This window comes from Zalophus californianus, chromosome 7 (assembly GCF_009762305.2).
Source record: "Zalophus californianus isolate mZalCal1 chromosome 7, mZalCal1.pri.v2, whole genome shotgun sequence".
Taxonomy (NCBI): Eukaryota; Metazoa; Chordata; class Mammalia; order Carnivora; family Otariidae; genus Zalophus; species Zalophus californianus.
Window position 1 is genome coordinate 90,169,342 of NC_045601.1, and position 24,342 is coordinate 90,193,683.

General features: G+C 33.7%; 1 protein-coding gene across 1 annotated transcript in view; it reads left to right on the forward strand.

The window, feature by feature from the left end:
• The first annotated feature begins 476 nt into the window (after positions 1-476).
• The window catches only part of EYS (eyes shut homolog), a 1,577,782-nt gene continuing 1,553,916 nt past the window's right edge, over positions 477-24,342 (forward strand). The window contains 4 exon segments of the mRNA XM_027604057.2: positions 477-618; positions 621-852; positions 854-1,209; positions 5,659-5,772. Of these exon segments, the coding sequence (XP_027459858.2) occupies positions 477-618; positions 621-852; positions 854-1,209; positions 5,659-5,772 (844 nt within the window).

The window sequence follows — 24,342 nt, forward strand, 5'->3', positions numbered from 1 at the left end:
TTGTTGAAGCTTGGTGTAAAGAGAACATAACAAAATACTGCAGTACTTTGCTGGTCTAATTCTGTAACAAAACTATAACATTTCAGAAGCACATAACTCTATAGACCAGGATGAGATGCAGCATATCTTCACCACATTTTTTCTGGCCTTGTTTCACGAACAGTTTGCCTGGATGGTGGTGGCACAGTCCTTACAGAAACCAGCTTAGAATTGTCTATATCTTTAAGTAACTTGGGAAAAACATCACTAATAATGTATATTTCTATGTTTAAAGGGATACTTAAACCAGTTGAACTCTACTGTTGATCAAAATCCACTGTCACCAATCCATTTGCATTTTGGGATTAGAAGAAAAGCCAGTTCCCAGGATCTTTGAACAAAATCTCTGCTTGGAAATTTTCAACAATGCTAAAATCCATTTTGCAGCAATTCTTTATGACACTTTCATGACAGACTATAAAGTACAATTTTCCAAAATGATTAACAAGTCAATTATGCTTCTGAACCTAGGGGTTCTTCATAGCACATTTATAAATGGAAAAACATGTAAATGGCAATTTGTGGAAGAATGGCATATACAGCCATTATCATATGTGGTGAATTGGACACTAACAAAAGAAGCATGGACTTCTATGGAGGTTGCTGGTTTGGGGATGTAGATACTAAAATGAATACTTCAGGCAATCAAGTTGTTTCTCAGATTTGCCCCTTGCAAATTCAATTGGGAGACATCCTTGTAATTTCTTCTGAACCATCTCTTCAGTCTCCAGAAATAAATTTGATGAATGTTTCTGAAGCATCATTCATTGACTGTCTGCAGAACACCACAACTGAAGATCAGTTACTTTTTGGAAGGAATGCATACTGTTAATTCTCGGTGGTTGAGTATTGGGACACATTATTTTATCACAGTAACAGCAAGTGGTCCATCGCTTTGTCACCTGGGGCTACGACTAAATGTGACAGTGAAAGAACAGTTCTGCCAGGAATCTCTGAGTTCAGAATTTTGCCCTGGGCATGGTAAATGTCTTACTGAAGCTTGGAGCAAGACATACAGTTGCCATTGCCAGCCTCCATTTTCTGGAAACTATTGCCAGGAACTTGATGTATGTTCTTACAAGCCATGTGAAAATAATGGCATTTGCATTAATAAAAGAGGAAAATGGAATGAGCAAGGATACGAATGCATCTGTCACAGACCATTTAAAGGTAAGATTATTTTAAAATAATTTTATTTTAAAATAACATAATTCGGGATGCCTGGGTGGCTCAGTTGGTTAAGCATCTGCCTTCGGCTCAGGTCATGATCCCAGGGTCCTGGGATAGAGTCCCCCATCGGGCTTCTTGCTCAGCGGGGAGCCTGCTTCTCCCTCTGCCTGCTGCTCCCCCTGCTTGTGCTCTCTCTCTGTCTCTCTGACAAATAAGTAAATAAAATCTTAACAAAAATAATACATAATTCTATTAAAATAAGAAAATGAACTGAGTTCACAAACTGTTACTTTCCAGAAAACAAACTACATTTCTAAAAATTTTGTAGATTTTTTTAGAATGGGCTAAATTTGGAATCTGGACATAATAAAATTCCTATCAGGCATTCTCTAAAATAATTTTTTTTGCTTATTCAAATAAGAGGGATTTTTAAAAGCATATATTTTACCCTGAAATACCTATTTTAACATCTTTCTCAAAATTCATTCTTAATGTCTCATATATTTAAAAAAAATATCAGAATAGTATTAGTCATAGAATGAAATTTCCAAGCTTATGGTATTTAGTTTAAACAGTTCTAGGTGATAATGTAGGAATTAAGTGTGTATCCGAGCAGAGGAAGATAAAGAGGTATGTGGTTGTGGGGAAGGCATGAAGTTGCTTGGAAGAATTGGAAAAGAAAAGATAATTGTGAGCCAAGAGCAACGTTCTTTTTCTTTTTTCTTTTTTCTTTTTCTTTTTTTTTTTTTTGAGAGAGAGAGAAAGCACACATGCACGGGACCTGTTGGTGGAGGGCCAGGGGGAGAGAGGGCAATGATGAGGAAAGGTTGTAAAAAAAAAAGACATTTGGTTAGTAGATGAAACCAGCAATCTAAAAACAATGTAAATTATACTACCTGAGACTAAAGTGAGGATTTAAGGGAAAATCAACTATCACTATTGGAAAGTTTACTAGGGAATTTGGGTCATCAGAGGGAAATGAAGAGAAATGTAGGGAAAAATTTAATCTATAGGAACTTATGAAAGAGTTTCTTTTACTGGGAATTTAGAGACCTGGCATAGAGAGTTACAAAGGTAATGGATAAAACAAGGAAGACCTAGCAAAAGGAATTGCTTGATGCAATTTGTAATGATAGTATGGGAAAACAAATAACAGATTGGTAGTACATTTTGGTCAAGAGAGAGGAAAGAGGGTGAGCAGTAGATATGACAGAAAGACACAAAGGCTCAGAGATACAACTGTAAATTTTTTCAGGCAGGCTTTATGGGACTTCAACAAAATTTTTCTTCTGTGTGCCTGGGAAGACTATACTGGATCCAATCTTGAGAAGACCATACAATAAAATATCTCAATAAACCCTTGTAGGTTCTAAAATTCACCGAAACCAGGGGCACCTGGGTGGCTCAGTTGGTTAAGCGGCTGCCTTCGGCTCAGGTCATGATCCCAGGGTCCTGGGATCGAGTCCCACATCGGGCTCCCCGCTCAGCAGGGAGACTGCTTCTCCATTTCCCTCTGCTGCTGCCCCTGCTTGTTCTCTCTCTCTGTCAAATAAATAAATAAATAAATAAATAAATAATCTTAAAAAAATAAAATAAAATAAACTTTAAAATTCACCTAAACCAATCTTTCAGAGTAATTTTAGACTCTGTGATAGGGAAGGAAGTACTAAGACCATTTCAAAAGTTAATCCCAGCAATATCCATTGAACATCCTCTGCCTCTAATTGGGATCAAATTCTCATTTTACTCTTACTGGCATTGGTGAACAAAAATGTAAGTAACCCCAAGTCTTCCTGGAGTTCTTCAGATAATTAAAATTAAGACAGGTCATGGGGTACCTGAGAGGCTCAGTTGGTTAAGCATCTGCTTTGTGCTCAGGTCATGATCCCAGAACCCTGGGATCTAGCCCTGTGGCAGGCTCCCTGCTCTATGTGGAGTCTGCTTCTCCCTCTGCCCCTCCCCCTGCTCATGCTCTCTCTCTCAAGCTCTCTCTCAAATAAATAAATTAATGAAATCTTTTAAAAAAATAAAATTAAATTAAGGCAGGTCAGCAAAAAGTGAAAGCAGTCAAATTGCTGATTTGGGGTGAATGAAAAAGCAGTTTAATTGAGAGATCCTAAAACATACATTTCAGTTTGTCCAAAGTATTTTACACAATGTTTACTTAGAAAATTTCTACCATCTATCAGAATATTAATTGGTACATATATAATCATATGTCACAGAATGCTATTTCAATGATTTTATCTTAGTTGCATACTAAGGTTGTTTGTTTTTACCCAATGTTTGTTTGTTTATTTACTAGAAACACAGCCATAGATAATTTAAATCATTAAATGTTAAATACTGGGTGCCTGGGTGGCTCAGGTGGTTAGGTGTCTGCCTTTGGCTCAGGTCATGGTCCCAGGGTCCTGGGATCGAGTCCCGTGTCGGGGTCCCTGCTCCTCGGGAGCCTGTTTCTCCCTCTGCCTCTCTCTCTCTCTCTCTGTCTCTCATGAATAAATAAACAAAATCTTAAAAAAAATAAATGTTAAATACCATATTACTGAGCATATAGCATAATACCACTTTATAATAATTGTTTCAATTTTAAGTCTCAGATGATACAGAAATATGTAGAATTACCAAAGAAATTGAGAATATTAACTGTATTAATTTGCTAGTGATGCCATAACAAAGTACCATAGTTTGAGTGGCTTCAACAACAGAAATTTATTTTCTCCCATTCTAGAGGCTAAATGTTAGAGATCAAAGTATCATGTAAGCAAGAATGGTTTCTTCTGAAGCCTCACTTTTTGTTCTGTAGATAGCCATATTCTCCCTGTGTCTTCCTTCTGTATGTGTCTGTATGTCCAAAATTTTCTTCTTATGAGGACATCATCACATTAGATTAGGACCCACCTTAATAACCTCATTTAATCTTTATTACCTCTCTAAAGATTGTTTTTCCAAATACAGTCACACTATGAGGTCCTGGAAGTTAGGATTTTAAATATGAATTTTGAGGGCTTACAACTTAGCCCATTACACTAAGATTGAAATAGGATCTGACCTATTGAATATTCTCTTGTTAATTTAGGTTTTGTACATGGAAATATTTGGCACATAATTATATTTACTCAAATTTTATTGTGTTGGGGTTGTTTGGAGGTAAATGAAGGAAGAAGAGTTCTGTATTATTGTGGCAGGGCTGTCAGTCTATACAGAATTGAAAGGAATCAATGATAATGGCAAAAAGTGCTTACAAATTAAATTAAGGATTCAGTTAAAATGGAGGGGTGGCTGGCCTATTGCTAAATTATGGGCAACTGTTTTATAGTAACATGTGTCCATTTCCCATGCCCTGGAATTTTCTAGGCACATCCTCTACAAAGGATATTATGGGCTGATTAACTGCATAGAAAAGTATGCTATGAAAGGTTATGGTATGTGATATTGGAGGACCACAATAGTTTATATTAGTGAGATTTGGAAACCTGATAGAACAGGTAGGGCAAAAAAATGTGGCGTTTAGAAGTTGGTGCATAACTTCTGAGAATCCAAGTAGCCTTTTCTCGTTTTCTCCCCCATAATTTCAGATTTTATTTTATTATTTTATTTTATTATTTTGTGGAAAGAACACTTAATATGACATCTACCCTCTTAATAAATTTTTAACTGTACAATAAAGAATTGTTGACAGTATACACCACGCATATCTATAGAGTTTATTCATCTTGCTTGACTAAAACTTTATGACCAGGTTTCTCTTCAAATGGTGTCAAATTTTTACATTTTTCTCTTTTGAATTATCACTTTGGCTCAGTGATAGGGGTAAGACACAATATACTTTGAATATGTCACTTTGTAAATTCCACTGTAGGACTACCACTGTATGTTGAAGAACAGATATGTACATATATTAATATTATCTACTGTCAAAACGTATTAACAAATTAAAATTATCATGAAAATCATCTAAAGCTCAAATATCAACAATCAGAAAAATATTTGAATACTGTAGTGTGGGTCGGAAGATGGAAAAAGCTTATTGGAGATGTCAAGCTTATTGAAATTAATTTTTATTTCAATTTAAATATATCATCATGAAGTTTTATTTGTTTATTATTTATTTATTTATTTATTTATTTATTTATTTATTTATTTAGAGCACTGGAGCAGGGGGAAGGGCAGAGGGGGAGGAAAGGAATTTCAAGCAGACTCTGTGCTGAGCACAAGCCCAATGCAGAGCTCATTTCCATGACCCTGACCTGAGCTGAAATCAAGAGTGGGTCAGTTAACAGACTGAACAATCCAGATGCCCCTTATTTCTTAATTAGTTACATTTTGACCAAATTTTGATCATCATTAATTAAAGGAATTTGGGGAAAATTAGTGACCATAATTAACTATATACAGTGTAAATATTTTTAATCTAATTGAAAAATTAATTTTCTTTCGTTTGAATAGGCATAAATTGTTCAGAAGTTATTGGCCAATGTCAGTCACATATCTGTTTCCATGGGAATTGTGGCAATATTACTATAAATAATTTCATCTGTGAATGTGGTGAACCATTTTCAGGTAAAAAATGCACATATGTATGTATGTATATATGCATGCATACAAATCATTTTAATTTTTGTCTTATTTGCTTCAAATTAAATTTGAAATGTTTCATTAATTACTGAAAAATGCAATTTTAGAGGTTCTACACTCTGAATACCTTTTAAGGATATGTTTAATCAGTTTGGTTAGCAATTAAATGATCCTGCTAAATATTCCATAATATAAGACGAGTTTTGGACACTAGTTGACAAGTTTTTCACCATGATAAAATATATTTTGTTCTTAAGTTCTAAAATATTTTTAGACATAGTGCACATAATTTGCATAATTTTGCACATTTTGCACATACTTTGCATAATTATATCTAACTTATTTCCTTATGTAACATGTCATTACAGACAAATCCCCTTTTATGAAGAATAAAAATTTTTTATTTCTTCTCAAGTGAATTTAAAGATGTGGAATGAAATCACTGTTTAAACCAATATTTTCTTAACTATTGATTAAATGTTTAAATAATGAAAATATGCTTAAACCATTCTAGTCTCATCTTTAAACTCTTCTACAGTTTCCCATTTTCTGGGAAATATAACTAATTATCAGTGTATCTGACCCTCTTCAAAATGCCTTTAAGCAGTGGTGTTCTCCAGCTACAATTAGAAGACACCTACATACTCTTTTTGTGAGAGTACAACAAAAAGATGAATGTCTTCCAAATAACAGAGAATGGTAATATCTTTTAGTGTTTCTCTTGCAGGTCCTTCTATCTAACTCCACTGAGGGAGATTTGAAATTTTGGTAGAATACATTAACCACTGTCCCATAGTTAAGAAGTGTTGGTAGCAATGCAGGCAATAAAGTTTCTAATAACTGTCTTGAAAAAAATCTTTTCAGGTCCTTTATCCCTCAAGTCTTCTTGTTCCTTGAAAGAGGTTATGAGTTGAAATATTTATACAGTATTTTACGGCACCATGCATATGTATGAAAACCATATAACTTATCTTTCCAGACCATGACATTTTTGAGCAAAAAAGGTAGCTAAAAACAGTTACAATTATATAATATTTGAAATATTTATTTATTGACCTGCAAATTAGTTTAATTAAGTAGGCAGACACATAAAGTAGTCCTATTCAAAAATTATTTTTAATAAAATTATTTTCAAAGATGATAATTATAACTTGATCTTTGATCTCTGCAAATCAAAGGAAATTTTAAAACATAGTTTTTATTGATTATCTGAACATTACAAAACAATATAAGCAGAAATTGTGTTTAGCCATATTTATCTCTAAATAATATGTTGCTAATACTTTTCTGAAGAATGAATATTTGTAATGTGGTCTTATTATTTGATTTTTTATAAAGTTATACCCTCATCAAATTTGCATTTATGATTAATAAATTTGAAATTGTTAATGCCTTCAGTTGACTCCTAACTATACCATTCTTAATTAAGGATATTTTTACTGAACTGTTGAGGTTCCTGTTAATCTCAAAAGAAATCTGCCAAGTGGAATGTAGTCTCAATTCAATTTTTTGTATAAAATACAAAAACCAGTTTTTTAATAGGAGCCATATTTTTATTCTGTTCAGTATTATTTTCTTTGACAAGCATTATTTTAAAAGAAAAACCTCATGAAATAAATGATGTTCATATATCATTCCTTTGAATGTTTGACTAATCTTAGATACTGCAAAGTTGTAAGGCTTCTCAATTTATTTTCATTATGTTCTGGTACATACATTTATCCATAAAATAGAGGATCCTCCTCAAATATTGCTTCCCACAAGTCCAGTTATTCCAAAGCACAGATATAGTGTTTATAATATTATACATTTTTGAACTTATTGAATATGTTCAGTATCTCTGTTCTGTTATGCAGGAATACATTTTAATCTCTTTTTAAAAGTAAGGACTACTCATTAAAACTTTCAAAAACTATTTTTTGTGTGCTTAATTTATTAAGTTGTTTGATTAAATGCTTGTTATGGTTCTGAGCAAAATGGACCAAAATTTAGAGGATTCTTTCAACTATACATTCTGTTTCAATTATGTGAATATCACTAGTTTGGATTAAAATATGAATTATGTGTGCACTATAATAAATTCCAAGTGTATTTCTTTCTCATCCTTTTCTCAACCTAATTCCATCTTTTTCTCAATCAAAACAATGTATATATCATGATATACTTAACAAAATTTTTATTTATAATTTTAACACAAGAACAAATAATTTTATCTTTGAACAACTTACCGAATATTCAAAAGCATTCCTAATATCATATCTTGCATTCAACAGAATAAACTTGAAAAGCTTTATTATAATTCAATTAATTGGATGGAAAAATCAAACCATTGTTGAAATTAACTGATGATTTATTTAAGCCTCTAATTTTACTAATATCAAGCAGCTGGCATCTTTTAACTGTGTGTGAAGTTACTGTGTTAATTCAGCTGACACATTTGTATAGCTATCATTCTACTCATATATGTACAGAGGAACTTGCAATAGAAAATGAGAGAAATCATTTTGGGATTGTCACTTGATGTAAATGAAAAGACATTCTTCACAGAGTAATATATAAAAATACCTTCTGCATCTGCACCTGATTCATCATTGGCAGGCAGTCTTCTAAGATAATTACTAACATTCAAGATAGATGCTGATGGTTCTTCAACTAATATGTATCTTCTGGTTTTCGTATAGTCAATGATACCAGTAATATTCTGTGATGGATCATTAAAAGTGACATAGTATAGGGGCAAACTGCATGTTCATTACCAACTTTCTGGGTAAACATAAATTTGAAACTTTTAAATTAAAAATATAAATTGCTTTTTTGGTTCTTTGAAAGAATTGATAAGATCAATAAGCCACTGGCTAGACTTATCCAAAAGAAAAGAGAAAGGACCCAAATTAATAAAATTATGAATGAAAGGGTAAAGATCACGACTAACACCAAGGAAATAGAAACAATTATTAGGAATTATTATCAACAACTATATGCCAATAAATTGAGCAACCTGGAAGAAATGGATGCCTTCCTGGAAACCTATAAACTCCCAAAACTGAAACAGGAAGAAATTGACAACTTGAATGGGCCAATAACCAGTAACGAGATTGAAGCAGTGATTTAAAACCTCCCAAGAAACAAGAGTCCAGGGCCTGATGGATTCCCTGGGGAATTCTACCAAACATTCAAAGAAGAAATAATACCTATCCTCCTGAAGCTGTTTGAAAAAATAGAAACAGAAGGAAAGCTTCCAGACTCATTCTCTGAGGCCCGCATTACCTTAATCCCCAAACCAGGCAAAGAACCCATCAAAAAGGAGAATTTCACTGATATACTTGATGAATATGGATTCCAAAACCCTCAACAAAACCCTAGCTAATAGGATCCAGCAATACATTAAAAGGATCATCCACCACGACCAACTGGGATTTATCCCTGGGATAAAAAGGTGGTTCAACATTTGCAAATCAATCAATGTGATAGAACACATTAATAAGAGGAAAGAGAAGAACCATATGGTCCCCTCAATTGATGCAGAAAAATAATTAGAAAAAATACAGCATCCTCTCTTGATTAAAACACTTCAGAGTATAGGAATAGAGGGAATATTCCTCAAGTTCATAAAATCCATCTATGAAAAACCCACAGCGAATATCATCCTCAATGGGGAAAAGCTGAGAGCCTTTCCCTTAAGATCAGGAACACGACAAGGATACCCACTCCCACCACTATTGTTCAACATAGTACTAGAAGTCCTAGTAACAGCAATCAGACAACAAAAAGAAATAAAAGGTATTCAAATTGGCAAATAAGAAGTCAAACTCTCTCTCTTCACAGATGACATGATACTTTATGTGGAAAATCCAAAAGACTCCACCCCCAAATTACTAGAACTCATACAGTAATTCAGTAATGTGGCAGGATACAAAATCAATGCACAGAAATCAAGTGCTTTCTTATAAACTAACAATGCAACTGTAGAAAGAAAAATTAGAAAAATGATTCCATTTACAATAACACTAAAAATCATAAGATACCTCGGAATAAACCTAATCAAAGAAGTAAAAGATCTATACTCTAAGAACTACAGAACACTCATGAAAGAAATTGAAGAAGACACAAAAATATGGAAAAACATTCCATGCTCATGGATCAGAAGAATAAACATTGTTAAAATGTCTATGCTACCCAGAGCAAGCTATACCTTAACGCCATCCCGATAAAAATTCCAATGACATTTTTCAAAGTGCTCGAACAAACAGTCCTAAAATTTGTATGGAATCAGAAAAGACCCCGAATTGCCAAGGAAATGTTAAAAAAGAAAAACAAAGCTGGGGGCATCACGTTGCCTGATTTCAAGCTATATTACAAAGCAGTGTTCGCAAATACAGCATGGTACTGGTGCAAAAACAGACATAAAGACCAATGGAACCAAATAGAGAGCCCAAATATGGACCCTCAACTCTATGGAAAGATAATCTTTGACAAAGCAGGAAAAAATATGCAATGGAAGAAAACAGTCTCTTCAATAAATGGTGCTGGGAAAATTGGACAGCCACATGCAGAAGACTGAAACTCAACCATTATCTAACGCCATTCACAAAGATAAACTCAAAGTGGATGAAAGACCTCAATGTGAGGGGTGCCTGGGTGGCTCAGTCAGTTGGGTGGCTGCCTTTGGCTCAGGTCATGATCCTGGGGTCCTGGGATCGAGCCCCACGTCCAGCTCCCTGCTCAGCAGGGAGCCTGCTTCTCCCTCTCCCTCTGCCTGCCACTCTGCCTGTTTGTGCTTTCTCTCTATCTCTCTGCCAAAGAAATAAATAAAATTTTTACCAAAAAAAAAAAAAGTCACTTCTGGGGCACCTGGGTGGCTCAGTTGGTTGAGCAACTGCCTTCGGCTCAGGTCATGATCCTGGAGTCCCGGGATCGAGTCCCACATCAGGCTCCCTGCTCGGCAGGGAGTCTGCTTCTCCCTCTGACCCTCTTCCCTCTCATGCTCTCTGTCTCTCATTCTTTCTCTCTCAAATAAATAAATAAAATCTTAAGAAAAAATAAAATAAAATTAGTATAAAAAAAAAGAAAGACCTCAATGTGAGACAGGAATCCATCAAAATCCTAGAGAAGAACATAGGCAGTAACCTCTTTGACATCGCCCACAGCAACTTCTTTCAAGATACCTCTCCAAAGGCTAGTGAAACAAAAGCAAAAATGAACTTTTGGGACTTCATCAAGATAAAAAGCTTCTGCACAGCAAAGGAAATGGTCAACAAAACAAAGAGGCAACCCACAGAATGGGAGAAGGTATTTGCAAATAACATATCAGATAAAGAGCTGGGACCCAAGATCTATAAAGAACTTCTCAAACTCAGCACCCAAAAAACAAATAATCAAGTCAAAAAATGGGCAGAAGACTTGAACAGACACTTCTCCATAGAAGACATAAAAATGGCTAACAGACAGATGAAAAAATGTTCATCATCATTAGCCATCAGGGAAATTCAAATCAAAACCACACTGAGATACCACCTTACACCAGTTAGAATGGCAAAAATTGACAAGGCAAGAACCAACAAATGTTGGAGAGGTTGTGGAGAAAGGGGAACCCTTTTACACTGTTGGTGGGAATACAAGTTGTACAGTACTGCCGCTTTGAAAACAGTGTGGAGGTGCCTCAAAAGATTAAAAATAGAGCTACCCTATGACCCTGCAATTGCACTACTGGGTGTTTACCCCAAAGACACAGATGTAGTGACAAGAAGAGCCATATGTACCCCAATGTTCACAGCAGCAGTGTCTGCAATAGCCAAACTGTGGAAAGAGCTGAGATGCCCTTCAACAGATGAATGGATAAAGATATGGTATATACACACAATAGACTATTATGCAGCCATCAAAAGGAATGAGATCTTGCCATTTGCAATGACGGGGATGGAACTGGAGGGTGTTATGCTGAGTGAAATAAGTCAATCAGAGAAAGACATGTATCATACGACCTCACTGATATGAGGAATTCTTAATCTCAGGAAACAAACTGAGGGTTGCTGGAGTGGTGGGGGGTGGGAGGGATGGGGTGGCTGGGTGATAGACATTGGGGAGGGTATGTGCTATGGTGAGCGCTGTGAATTGTGCAAGACTGTTGAGTCACAGATCTGTACTTCTGCGACAAATAATGCAACATATGTTAAGAACAAAGAAAAAGAAGAAAATAGCAGGAAGGGAAGAATGAGGGGGAGTAAGTCAGAGGGGGAAACGAACCATGAGAGACGATGGACTCTGAAAAACCAACTGAGGGTTCCAGAGGGGAGGAGGGTGGGGGGATGGGTTAGCCTGGTGTTGGGTATTCAAGGGGGCATGTTCTGCATGGAGCACTGGGTGTTACGCACAAACAATGAATCATGGAACACTACATCAAAAACTAATGATGTAATATGTGGTGATTAACATAACAATAAAAAATAAAAAAAAGAAGAAGATATGGTCCATATATACAATGAAACGTTACTCAGCCATCAGAAAGGGTGAATACCCAACTTTAACATCAACATGGATGGGACTGGAGGAGATTATGCTAAGTGAAATAAATCAAGCAGAGAAAGTCAATTATCATATGGTTTCACTTATTTGTGGAACATAAGGAACAGCATGGAGGGCATTAGAAGGAAGGGAAAAATGAAGGGGGGGAAATCAGAGGGAGAGATGAACCATGAGAGACTATGGACTCTGAGAAACAAACTGAGGGTTCTAGAGGGGAGGGGGATGGGGGATGGGTTAGCCTGGTGACGGGTATCAAGGAGGGCACGTATTACATGGAGCAGTGGGTGTTATATGAAAACAATGAATCGTGGATCACTACATCAAAAATTAATGATGTATTGTATGGTGACTAACATAACATAATAAAATTAAATTAAATTAAAAATATAACTATAAATTGCTTTTTAACTTTTTACATTTTAAGTATTTATTATAAAATAAGAAATAAACATCAGCACAAAACAAAATATGTAAATAATAGTATATTTATGTCAGGGACTTGTAACTTCTTTTCTGAAAAGATCAGAGAGTAAATATTTTAGACTTTCTGAGCCATATGATCTCTATTGCAATAACTCAACTCTGCTATTGTAGTGTGAAAGGAGCCATAGACAATACGCAAATGAGTGAATTTCGTTTGTTCCAATAAAACTTTATTTACAAAAATAGGTGGAAGGTCGTATTTGGCTTAGAGTTATAGTTTATCAACCCCCAATTTATACCATACCTGTGATCAATGGTATGAACAGTCTTCTATACCAAGAACATATAGAGATAACTCTCTATACACTTTATGACAGCACTGCTTGGCCTCTGTCTCTCATATAAAACACAGACATAACTCATAATTTCCTGTGGTTCCCACTGACCAAGCTTACTTGCAATCAAGAAGCTTTGTGTTCATGGGCAGCTTTATCAGATCCTTCTCCTATCTACTGAAACAAGGAGTTATTTGTGGCTTCTTGGGTCTTCAAAATCCTTCAAGCTATCCTTAAATGAGAGATATAATAGTCTTTGCATCTGAAAAGAACTGGAAAAAGAGAAGTGGGTTATCATTGGTTAACTTGCTAATTTATCCTCATGTTACATAATATATTGCCTATATATTTCTAATACTCTTACAAAAGACCATGGCAGAATTTAAAATACAAAGTGGAAATCTATCAAACACACACCTGTTTATTTTAATGAAAGTATGAATAATGGTACTTACAAATCCAGGACAAGTGGTAATTTGGTAAATGGGGAGAACTGATATCTTAGCATATTCTGTCTCACACTCCATGAGCATAAACTGCTGTTATCATGGGCAAACTAGGATGATAACTCTATTAGAAGATATGGTAACTATTATAGATTGGGTTATTTTTTGGTACCCGTTTATTGCATTATTCTGTGACTTAAAGCCATGGCCAAAAATATATAGGAAACATCACATTTTTAAAGCTTATAAAGTACATATGTATGTGTGTATGTATATATGTATGTATGTATCTATCAGTCTTCAATCAATTTAAATCAAGTCTGCAAATAAATAAGGTATAGAGTACACCAATCCTATTTTAATATTAGTTATCCTTTAGAAAAACACATATTCCTAAATTTTTAAGACACCTCAAATATTATGAAAGAGTATGAATAAGAATAATTAACTGTGAGGTCAAACTGCAATATCAGACATTATAAAAGTAGACTTAATAAAGGTCTAATAAAAAACTATGAAATTATATTCTTCATTGTAATTCTAAATTTGAGATATTATATAAGATTTATGTATCTATTATAAAGTGATTTGCTCTAATTTTATAACTTTGTAAGTTTTATTGAAAAAAATTGAGTGTATCTTTTTGAGCAATTTCAACCATTAAAATTCTCATTCTATAGATGGTCAGTTCCTGACTTACTTTCACACTTTTAAAATATGAGTTTTATATAAGAAAAAGTGATTGTCAGAAAATAAACTCTTCAGTCTTAGTTTAGGACTAATTTATAGCTAGAAAAAAATAATTTTAGTTTCAAAATTCAAAAAAGTTTGTTTGCAAAATAAGCTGGGATCTCTATACCCAAGATGAATGACTTAAAGAAACCATGGTATGGCATTGGAGGAATAAACTATTTTTTAAGATGTGATAACCTCAAATAACAGGAGGTCTAATCTGTGTAGTGACAGATAATGTTAGGACATTTTGTTAGTTTAAAACAGAAGGTGGTCAGAATATTTTCCAATACAAAGTAGGTTTCTCCATTTTCAAAGCCCCTACCTACCAGGAGGTAGAATTCATGGAAAATAGTATTTTGTTCATGGAAAGGAAAGCTAGCAGGAGCTAAATCAAATATAACTTTTTTCATTTTTAATAATTGAACTTTAATCCTATTTGAAACTCTATTCTGATAAAGGTTGGAAAATTAATCTGTCAGTTTGACCTTCATTCTAACCCCCTGCCATGTAGAGAATCGAACTAGTCCTTATTCTCATAAGCGTAATTTGTTAAATATTGTGAACAGTTAATTATATTACATGAGCTAATTGGCACTCTACCTGTACACTCAACTCTGAGGCTTAGCATTCATAAAATTTGGGGTTAAAATTATGGCAAATATTTACACAAGTTAATCTAACACATTTAATGACATACATAATTGTTTAGGTGTTGACTAGGAAAGAGTTCATGTACTTTACTTTGGATAATTATTATTTTTACAATGTCAAACTTCATTCCATGGTATTTTCTTGATTCTCTGGTCACTGTGATCATTATCAGCATTGATGGTGACCTGTAGTTCTAAACACAGCATAATCCACAGTAATATAACACTGAAAAACAAAGGTTCTGTATCTAATTACTAACATGAATGATTTCCTTTGCTACTTACCCTACTCATCTTGATAAATAACTGAAGCTCACTTTGCACCTTTTGATAGTCTTCCTTCTATTGTGATAATCCTTTGATTGACAGAACAATGAATCCAAGTGTTCCCCATCCCACTGTAAATTGTCTGGAGACAATTTATGTGTCCACTCAACATCTAGTATATATTTTTCACTCTATAAATAGTAATTATTGATAATTACAGGATCTCAGGATGATCATGAAATTTTTTATTGTATTAATGAGAGAATTAATTGATTACAAATGAAAGGATTTGAATGCTCAATAAAGTATATGATGTAAAGTTATAAAACATACATGTGACAATTTGAATGCCTTTTCATTACTATTGAATAAATAGAATAATTACTTACTATTTATCATGTGCCTTTCTTTTTACCAGAAAATAAGTCCACAAAATAATTAATCTCATCTCTACTTAACCTTTTGAGAAAATTGTGGAAATAGAATTATAATTTGGATGGTTTTACTCCATTGATATTATTGTCTTAAGCCAGTATGTAATGTTGCTTCTCTGGTCTGTTCAGAGTTCTTGACTGTACCCTGCATAGCAGTGATTTTCTTTGTATCCATCCTAGCTAGAGATGATCAGGCTTCTCGAATTTGTAAGCTAATGTTTTTCACTATGTTTGGAAAGTTTTAGACTATTATTTTAAATTATTTTTTTTTCCGCCAAAATCTCTCTCTCTTTTTCTTCTACAATTACACAGATGGTAGACACCTTATTATTTTCCTACTTGTCACTCTGGCACTAGTCATTGTAGTGCGATCATTTTTCTCCCTGTATCTTTTCTTCAAATTAATTTCTGTTGTTTTTTTGTTTGTTTTGTTTTGTTTACTGATGCTTTCTAATTCTGGCTGGTTTTGTTCACTCTTCAAGGACTTGGTGTAGCTTATGTGTGTGTGTTTAACATTTTTAAATCAAGATATAGTTGACATATAACATTATATTAGTTTCAGGTGTACAACATAATGATTTGATATTTGTAAATATTGTCAAATGATCACCACAATAAGTCTAGTTAACTTCCATCCCATATACATAGGTACAATTTTTTTCTTGTAAAGAGAATTTGTGTTTTAATACAGTTTTATAGTTTTTTTGTGAGGAAGTTCATCTGACAAAAAGCTATTCACAGTAGTGCAAAGTAACACAATCACCAATGTCAATATTTCTCTTGTTCTTTTTGTGGGTTTTTCTGTTTGTTTGTTTTTTTTAATCTCTAGAACTTTTCTATATTTATGTTTAAACAGGTAACTTTGCAGGGACCCTAAACAGAGACCTCCCGGTAGATATGTGTCATTTTAGGCATCAAGTATATATAATGAGGCATAAAGATCAATTTTTTGGCAAAATGATACTGAAGTCACTTGATATATAATGGTAAAATTTTTTTGAAGATTTTATTTATTTATTTGAGGGAGAGCACCTAGGCGAGGGGAAGGGCAGAGGGTGAAGCAGACTCCCTGCTAAGCAGGGAGCCCAATGTGGGACTCAGTCCCAGACCTGAGCCAAAGGCAGACGCTTAACCAACTGAGCCACCCAGGCACTTGTTGGTAAGTATTTTTAAATTAAATTCACAACTATAGATGAGGAAGCTTTGATAAATGGAGTGCTGCCAAGAAGTTAAACTTTTAAAGAAAGACAATTGAGTAGCTATGACAAGTATATTATGTCTTGCCCAAATAATTTTACCTAGTACAACCAACTTAATTTTCTAAATATAGCTTTTTAAATGATACTTTCTTTCTCAAAAGATTCTAATCACCTTCCCTTTGCATATATTACATGGTAGAAAGATGGAACTGAGAGTTAAATAAGTTTGGCTATTGGATTCCATAACAATGATATATAAATTTTAGTCATGTAATTTTTTATTACTTCATGTATGATATGAAGGAAATATAATATTTAAATTTCTGATCTGTAAAATTATGAGAATTGAAATACCCATCTTGTGTTTTTGTTTGTTTGTTTTTTTTTTTTGTTTTTTGTTTTCCTGAGGACTAATGAAACAATTCATGTAAAGTACTTGGTAAAGTGACAGACACACAGTAGGTATTCAATTAATTTTAGCTGTTGCTACTTTTGCTATTGTTTGACACAACTCTTCCTTCAATGCTTATTTCTTCTATTTTACTAATACAGTCAAACCTGGTCTCCTTTTTTACCCCTAGCATTTGAGTATTTATACAATTTTCTTCTATCTACTTTTATCAACCTACTTCCAAACCAATCTTCTATAATCAAATAGTTTTAGTGATTTTATATGGATAATTCATTAACATTCACATTTTCCCTGCTGTTGCTCATATTTTTTACTTTCTCTAGAATGAAGTTCCCTTTCCTTTCCTTTTCTTCTCCAGAATTCACTTCCTTTATTCCTTCTACTGATTTACAAGTCCTTGACAGCAAGGCCTGCAATCTAGTCAAATTGACAGCCCCAGCTTGTAGTAGGTACTGAATAAATGTTTCATGATCAAGAAAGTAAGAGGAGGCTATTCTTAATCTTAAAGGGATTCAACGTACTATGATTCTCTTCTGACAGGCATACTTCAGAATAGATATGAAGCAAACTTTTTTTCAATATGGAGTCACAGGGTTATATTTGAGTATTATACACTCTTGTCATATATGGAAAGAAAAGGATCACAGTTTTTGCTATGTATTTTATTAGGACACTGGAAAGAATATTAAAAGAAATATACCATCTCTTGAAAATGAAAGATATGGTCTTGCTATGCATGGCCATGTGGATAACATAATATCTACTTATCTTTGATTCATAATGTGTTCAGTTTTCATACCAAATATGAAAATTGTGAAATTGCATTGTTGTTAAGGTGAAAAAAAGTTTAAAAGCCATTTTAGCCTTGTAATATCGAATGTACCAGTGCTTCCCCTTGTAGAATGTTGAAATGACTCTCATTAATGACAGATGTTCTATACATTGCAATACTGCCTATACAATTGTGATAATTTTTCACTTCTGATTTGTCAGTTCCAGTGATTTAAAAATCACTTGATGACTGCTTGAAAATGACTGATGCTTTTTTCTATATTAAGTATGTTCTGCTGGTGCAGTGTAAGTCTTTTAATGAGTTCTTGAATTCTGTTGAAGTCTGCATGTTTTAATTCTTTGTTCAAGTAAGCAGGTGTGACAGTTTATAGAATTCCATGCAGAAATTCTCCAATTACTCTATCTTGGGAATTTGAAATGTGTTTTATGGGGAAAAGCCATAAACTTATTTTTTAGATACAGGAACAATTTTTAACATATGGCTTCAACTTTTATTTAGTGAAAAAAACTTTAAAATAAAAATCTAGAAAGTTGAACTTACAGAATGTTTTATTCTATAGGTATTTTATTATTCTGTCTGTTGTTACTCAATGATATTACATTTTTAGATGCTAGCTATGAAATGCCAATACAAGAATTACTAACATATCGTTATAAACATCCCTTTCAATACATACAATCATGCTTGTTTTTTTTAATTGTCAATTTGATTACAGTAATAAAAAATTTCAATTTTTTACAACTTTCTTCATTACTATCAGGCCTACCTTAACAACTTTATTAACTGCATACATATTCAGGAACATTTTTAGAAATGGTCTCCAAAATGAGCATTTCCTGATTCAAGACAAATATTTCCAAATGATCAATATGTTTTGATACCAAATTGTGCTGCAATTCAGTGGAATTCTTTATCAAGCTAAAGAGTACATTTAAAAATAATATAAAATAAGAAACTAAGAGGAACATTTTAATGAGATATCAATTGTGTAAGTTGGAAAGACAGTAATTTATTTTTCTGTCGCTCATGCATTAGGTTTTATTCCATTGGTACCTGTGTCTACCCATGACAGATCCATTTTGATGGCTATACCCAATATGATGGTGTTGGGGAGAAAAACTTTTCTCAAATTTTCAGTATTTTTCTAGCTGATTTAAGAATTAATTTGACATGAGAAAGATCAACAGAAGAAAGAGAAAAATGTTTAATTGTATGAAGTAGGCTCAATAATGAAATTGAAATTTGAAGAAATGATCAAGGCAGGCAGTTTTTATACTTTTGAGACAAAGAGACTTTAAGTCTGTGAGAATTGGCAGAACAAAGAAAACTTATGTTTGGGAGCTTCAATTAGTAAGGAATTCTAAACAGATTTTGGTCTGAGGTGGTAAATTAGCAAGGGGAATTTAACAAAGGTAGTTTATACAGCTTTTTGGCTCTGAATTTCTTATCTCTGGTGGTAAGATTGTCTCATTACATCCTGGTACAGGGATGGTACATTTCACATGGGAGATTTATTTCCTCCCTATTGGAATAAAGGTATATCAGAGTCTTTTTCTTGCACTAGCTCTTTCTTAAGTAACTTTTTAATTCAAAATTCTCAATATGCCCAAATGGTACATTTTGAGGAGGTCTGTCCTTGGCTCCTACACTGGATATTCCTGAACTTAGATCTGTTAAGGAACATTTTTCATAGAGTTTATTCTGTTCTAACAGAATCTAAATAGTATGCATCATGGCAGATGAGCCCACTAATTGGCATTTAAGGACTGAGGTTTCACTTTAACTGTAGTGTTACAAGGAAATGGAGTTTCTCTAATGCCATCATGACTGCTTTTGTGAACCAAATGCTCTTACAAGATAGCACTTGCAATATCTTTCCTCTGAAAATTGTTCCTTAATCATTATTACTCATGTAATAAGCATTCTATTTGTATAATGAAAAATTTCATTTGATGTGGTGAGAACTAAAGAGCAAATAACACTTTTAGCTTACTGAATTCATATAATAATCTCTATGATATTCTTTAATTATTATCTTCTGAGTCTGGAGCACAATATTTGAATAAATTAAATTACTTTATGTAAAGATGATAACTGGGAGGTGTGTTGTGGCAGGGAGGACTGAAATTTATAAATAAGTCTAAACTTTAGGTAAGGTAAAACAACATACATCATGTACATTTATTTTTACACACCAGTAAAATTCTGATTAAATCTGAGGTGTTACTCTCAATATAGTGCCTTATTCTTTTCAGCATTTGCTTATAGGAAATTCAGTGTCTGACTACATATCATTAATTAAATGTAAAATTGTTTTCAAATGAATATCTTTTACTTCCCAAAGCATTTTGACACAATATATATAAATTTAACCCCCCTGTAATCTTGAGTTCTCAAGGGTTTATTTTAGAACTCTGAAACATCTTTAATAAGTAAACTCATTGCTCCAATGTGTATATATCCTCCAATGTATATATAGAAAGATTGAATATGAATATTATTAACTAATTGGTAGTTTGTTTTTGTGAACAAAACCCAAGAACTTCTAACTATATTTGCTTGGTGTTTTGAAGTCTGTACAATATTTCCCTATGCAGATGACATTTAATGGTGGTATCTACCCTATGAGGAAAGAAATACAATAATAATTAAGTACTTGATATATATCAGACTGTTGGTAGTCAGTCCCTGACTGGGAGGTGGTTACTTTTTCCAAGATAGATATCGTTACTTCTCAGCAACATTTGTTTTCTTTTATCAGCATTTCAGTCTGGAAAAAAAAATCTGACTTTTATCAACAATTTTAACTTACTGGTTTTATAGTCTGTAATCACAAGCATATTTCCTTCTGTAAGCCTTTGGTTATGTTCTCATCTTCAGCCAAAAAACAAGTTTCTTTCTTCCTGTGTTTTGTTTTTGTTTTTTTTGTTTTGTTTTGTTTTGTTGTAGAGTCTCAGGAACTCTTTCTTTATTTTTCCTCCTCTACTACTCACTTCAAATCCTTTCAGCACTTTTAATTCTTATGCTCTTACATCTTCAACTACCACACAGAGCTTTTACTGGTTATTTATTTTTGTGTAACAAACTAACCCTAAACTTAGTGGCTTAAAACAATGACAACATTATTTTTGCTCATGAATCAGCAATTTGCTTTTATCATGCTTTGATAATCGCTGTTAGGAGCGGCTCACAGGCTGGGTACTAGAATCATCTGAAAATTGTTTATAATCACTTAGAACTTCACAGTTCTAGCAGATGACTGGCTCTTGACAGAAATGTTAGCTGGTGCTATGGGATGGAATACTTACATGTACCCTCTGTGCATGGTATTAGCTTTCATAACATGGTACCAGAATTGCATAACCAGCCTCTGGGGAGAAGAATGAGCTGTATCACCTTTTATGACCTAGCCTCAGAAATGACATAAAATAGGGTGCCTGGGTGGCTCAGTTGGTTAAGCGACTGCCTTCGGCTCAGGTCATGATCCTGGAGTCCTGGGATCTAGTCCCACATTGGACTCCCTGCTCAGCAGGGAGTCTGCTTCTCCCTCTGACCCTCTTCCCTCTCGTGCTCTCTATCTCTCATTTTCTCTCTCTCAAATAAATAAATAAAATCTTTTAAAAAAGAAATGATATAAAATAATTCTTTCTACATTCTTTTTGTTGAAGATCTTATGAAAGTCCTCTCAGGTTAAAGGGTAGAGCAAATGTTCTGGAAGACCATATTTAGTTGGAAATATTGCTGCAGCCATATGTGATAGTCTACCATAGAACACTTCCTTTTTTTTCTTTTTCATATTATGAAACCTAAGTGATTCTCTGGCTTCTTCTTCTTCTGTAGCTTATCTTAGCAAAATTTACTCAGTCTTCCATGTCATTCGCACATGCCGTGTGGCCATTATTGCTTCCTCTTAGTTAACAATTGCACTTACCAAACTGTTGTTTTAGCCATACCTTTCAAAATCTTCTTTGAGCTTCATGTCACCTCATATAAGATTTGTTACTCCTTTCAACATTGTCATTTACTATCTTCTTGTTTCCTCATCGTTAACTGATGGATCAAACACCTGGGTTATAATCCCTTTTTTTTTCCATTGCAAATCCTATCATAACTATTTTAAAATATCACTTCAAAGTCTCTGATTATCTCAACTCCTATGAATATCACAGTCATTTTACTGTAGGAACTCACACCCACAGGGATGCCAAGAACCTCATCACCATCTTGAAATACGAGTTTTCCTTCTAATTCTCTCACTTTCCAAATCAATCTACATTTCATTTTTGGAGACCAAATCAATTTTTTTTTTCTCCTGAGGAGACAATTTGTTTTGTTAGGAAAATAGGTTTTTTGAGTTCAAGGGCTTGGATATGATTCCATATCTGCTGTTTATTGATCTTTACCAAGACAATTAACTTTTCTGAAGCTAAGTTTTTTCACATGCAGTAGTTGAGGGGGAAAAAAAGAGGATTATTTTGAAGTGTGACTTAGATCTTGTATATAAAATACAAATACTATTTTACAGTGTTTGAGATGCACTAGATTATTGTTAGTTTCTTCTTGCAAAAAGTTTTTGCCTTTTTATAACTAATCAAAACTTATTTGTCACACTTCTATCATACCCTATGATGCATATAGTTATGTTTGGATTGTTCAGATCATGTGTTTTCTCTGTTCTTTTTACAGTTACTGATCATGGGTGGTGGAAATCCCAACATTTTTTATGGCTTTACAAATATATCTCTAGTCTTCACACTCAACAGTACCCTCAACTTTGATCTGCCATCTGCTTTAGGTGCTTAAATAGGAACTTCTCTGATTGTCTACTGCTACTTTCCCAAAATCTCAAACTTTTGTTGTTGTTCAACCACTTTTTCCTAAAGCTTGCCCTCATCCCATCTCCATGCAATAGATACTTTTTATCTGCTACACAGAAAGGACATATTATGTAGATGCTCATCAACTTTTATCTATTATTTATCAATTTATTTTAACCATATAATCCTTCACCTCCTTTCCTTTAGTTTCATTTACTTTTATGAGAATAACATTCTGACCTGAATCCCCCCTTGCTCGCACTATAATATACGCATTTAGCCCAATTGAGCTTATTATTTGATATATATTTTAATTTCTAAGGAAATTGCCTTAATTCAATTATCTTACTTGATGAGATAGACTACTCATGAGCAGGAATTGTTTTATTTGCTCTCCTTGCTAGTGCTTATCAGAACATAGCCTAAGGCCCTTAGGAGTTTGGATACAGGGAAATTTATTTTAATTTTTAGGCACATAGGAGAAGAAATACCAGATAAAAGCACATTAGTGAGGAAGTATAAAGACTAGGAGAGAGATGCTGTAATGAAAAATAGTGTTTACAAACACTGATCTTGGAATTAAGTAGAAAAAGTAATAAATTTTGAGTGAAAAATGACTAAGTCAATCAGTTAATGAAATGGAGTGCTTGTTCACAAGGGCACTAAAATAAAGTCCTTAGTGTTTGACTTATTCTCATTTGAACTGCATCCCTTCTGCCAATTTTACCTGTAACTGAAATCAAATTCTTATACAAATAATATATTTCTATATATGTGCCACATGATTAGATAAAGTGCTCTAATGAATTTTAAATAATTTGTGAATGAGTCATGATCAGTGAAGACTTCAAAAAATTAAGGCATATTATTCAAAAACATTAAAATATGTAAGAGCTTTTACTAAAACTTTTTATATCAGATATGTTTCATAAACTTTCCTGTAAAAATATGTTTCTGAAATTTTGATGATAGTGCTTGTTCTTCTTAGATATAGAATACATAATTTGTAAAATATTTATAAAATCTCTCCCTTTTGTGATCGCAATAGCACCCTGTCTTTCAAGAGAAAATGTGGATCTTCCAAACATATCTAGGTTCATCCGGGGAAGTTATGTTTACTAGATGTTGATTACATTCTGACTTAGAAAAAAAATTACATTCCATCTCCATATTAGTACACCACTTCCTTTTAAGGATCTTTCAACTCTGAGATTTTGCTTTTGAAGAATAATAAAGCAAATATACATTCTAGTGTATCTTTTTCTTTTTCTTTTTTATTCGACAGAGAGAGACACAGCGAGAGAGGGAACACAAGCAGGGGTAGCAGGAAAGGGAGAAGCAGGCCTCCCACTGAGCAGGGAGCCCAATGCAGAGCTCGATCCCAGGACCCTGGGATCACGACCCAAGCCGAAGGCAGATGCCTAATGACTGAATCACCCAGGCACCCCTAGTTTATCTTAAAAAAAAAAAAAAAGATTTTATTTATTTAAGAGAGAGTGAGAGAGCATGCACATAAGCAGGG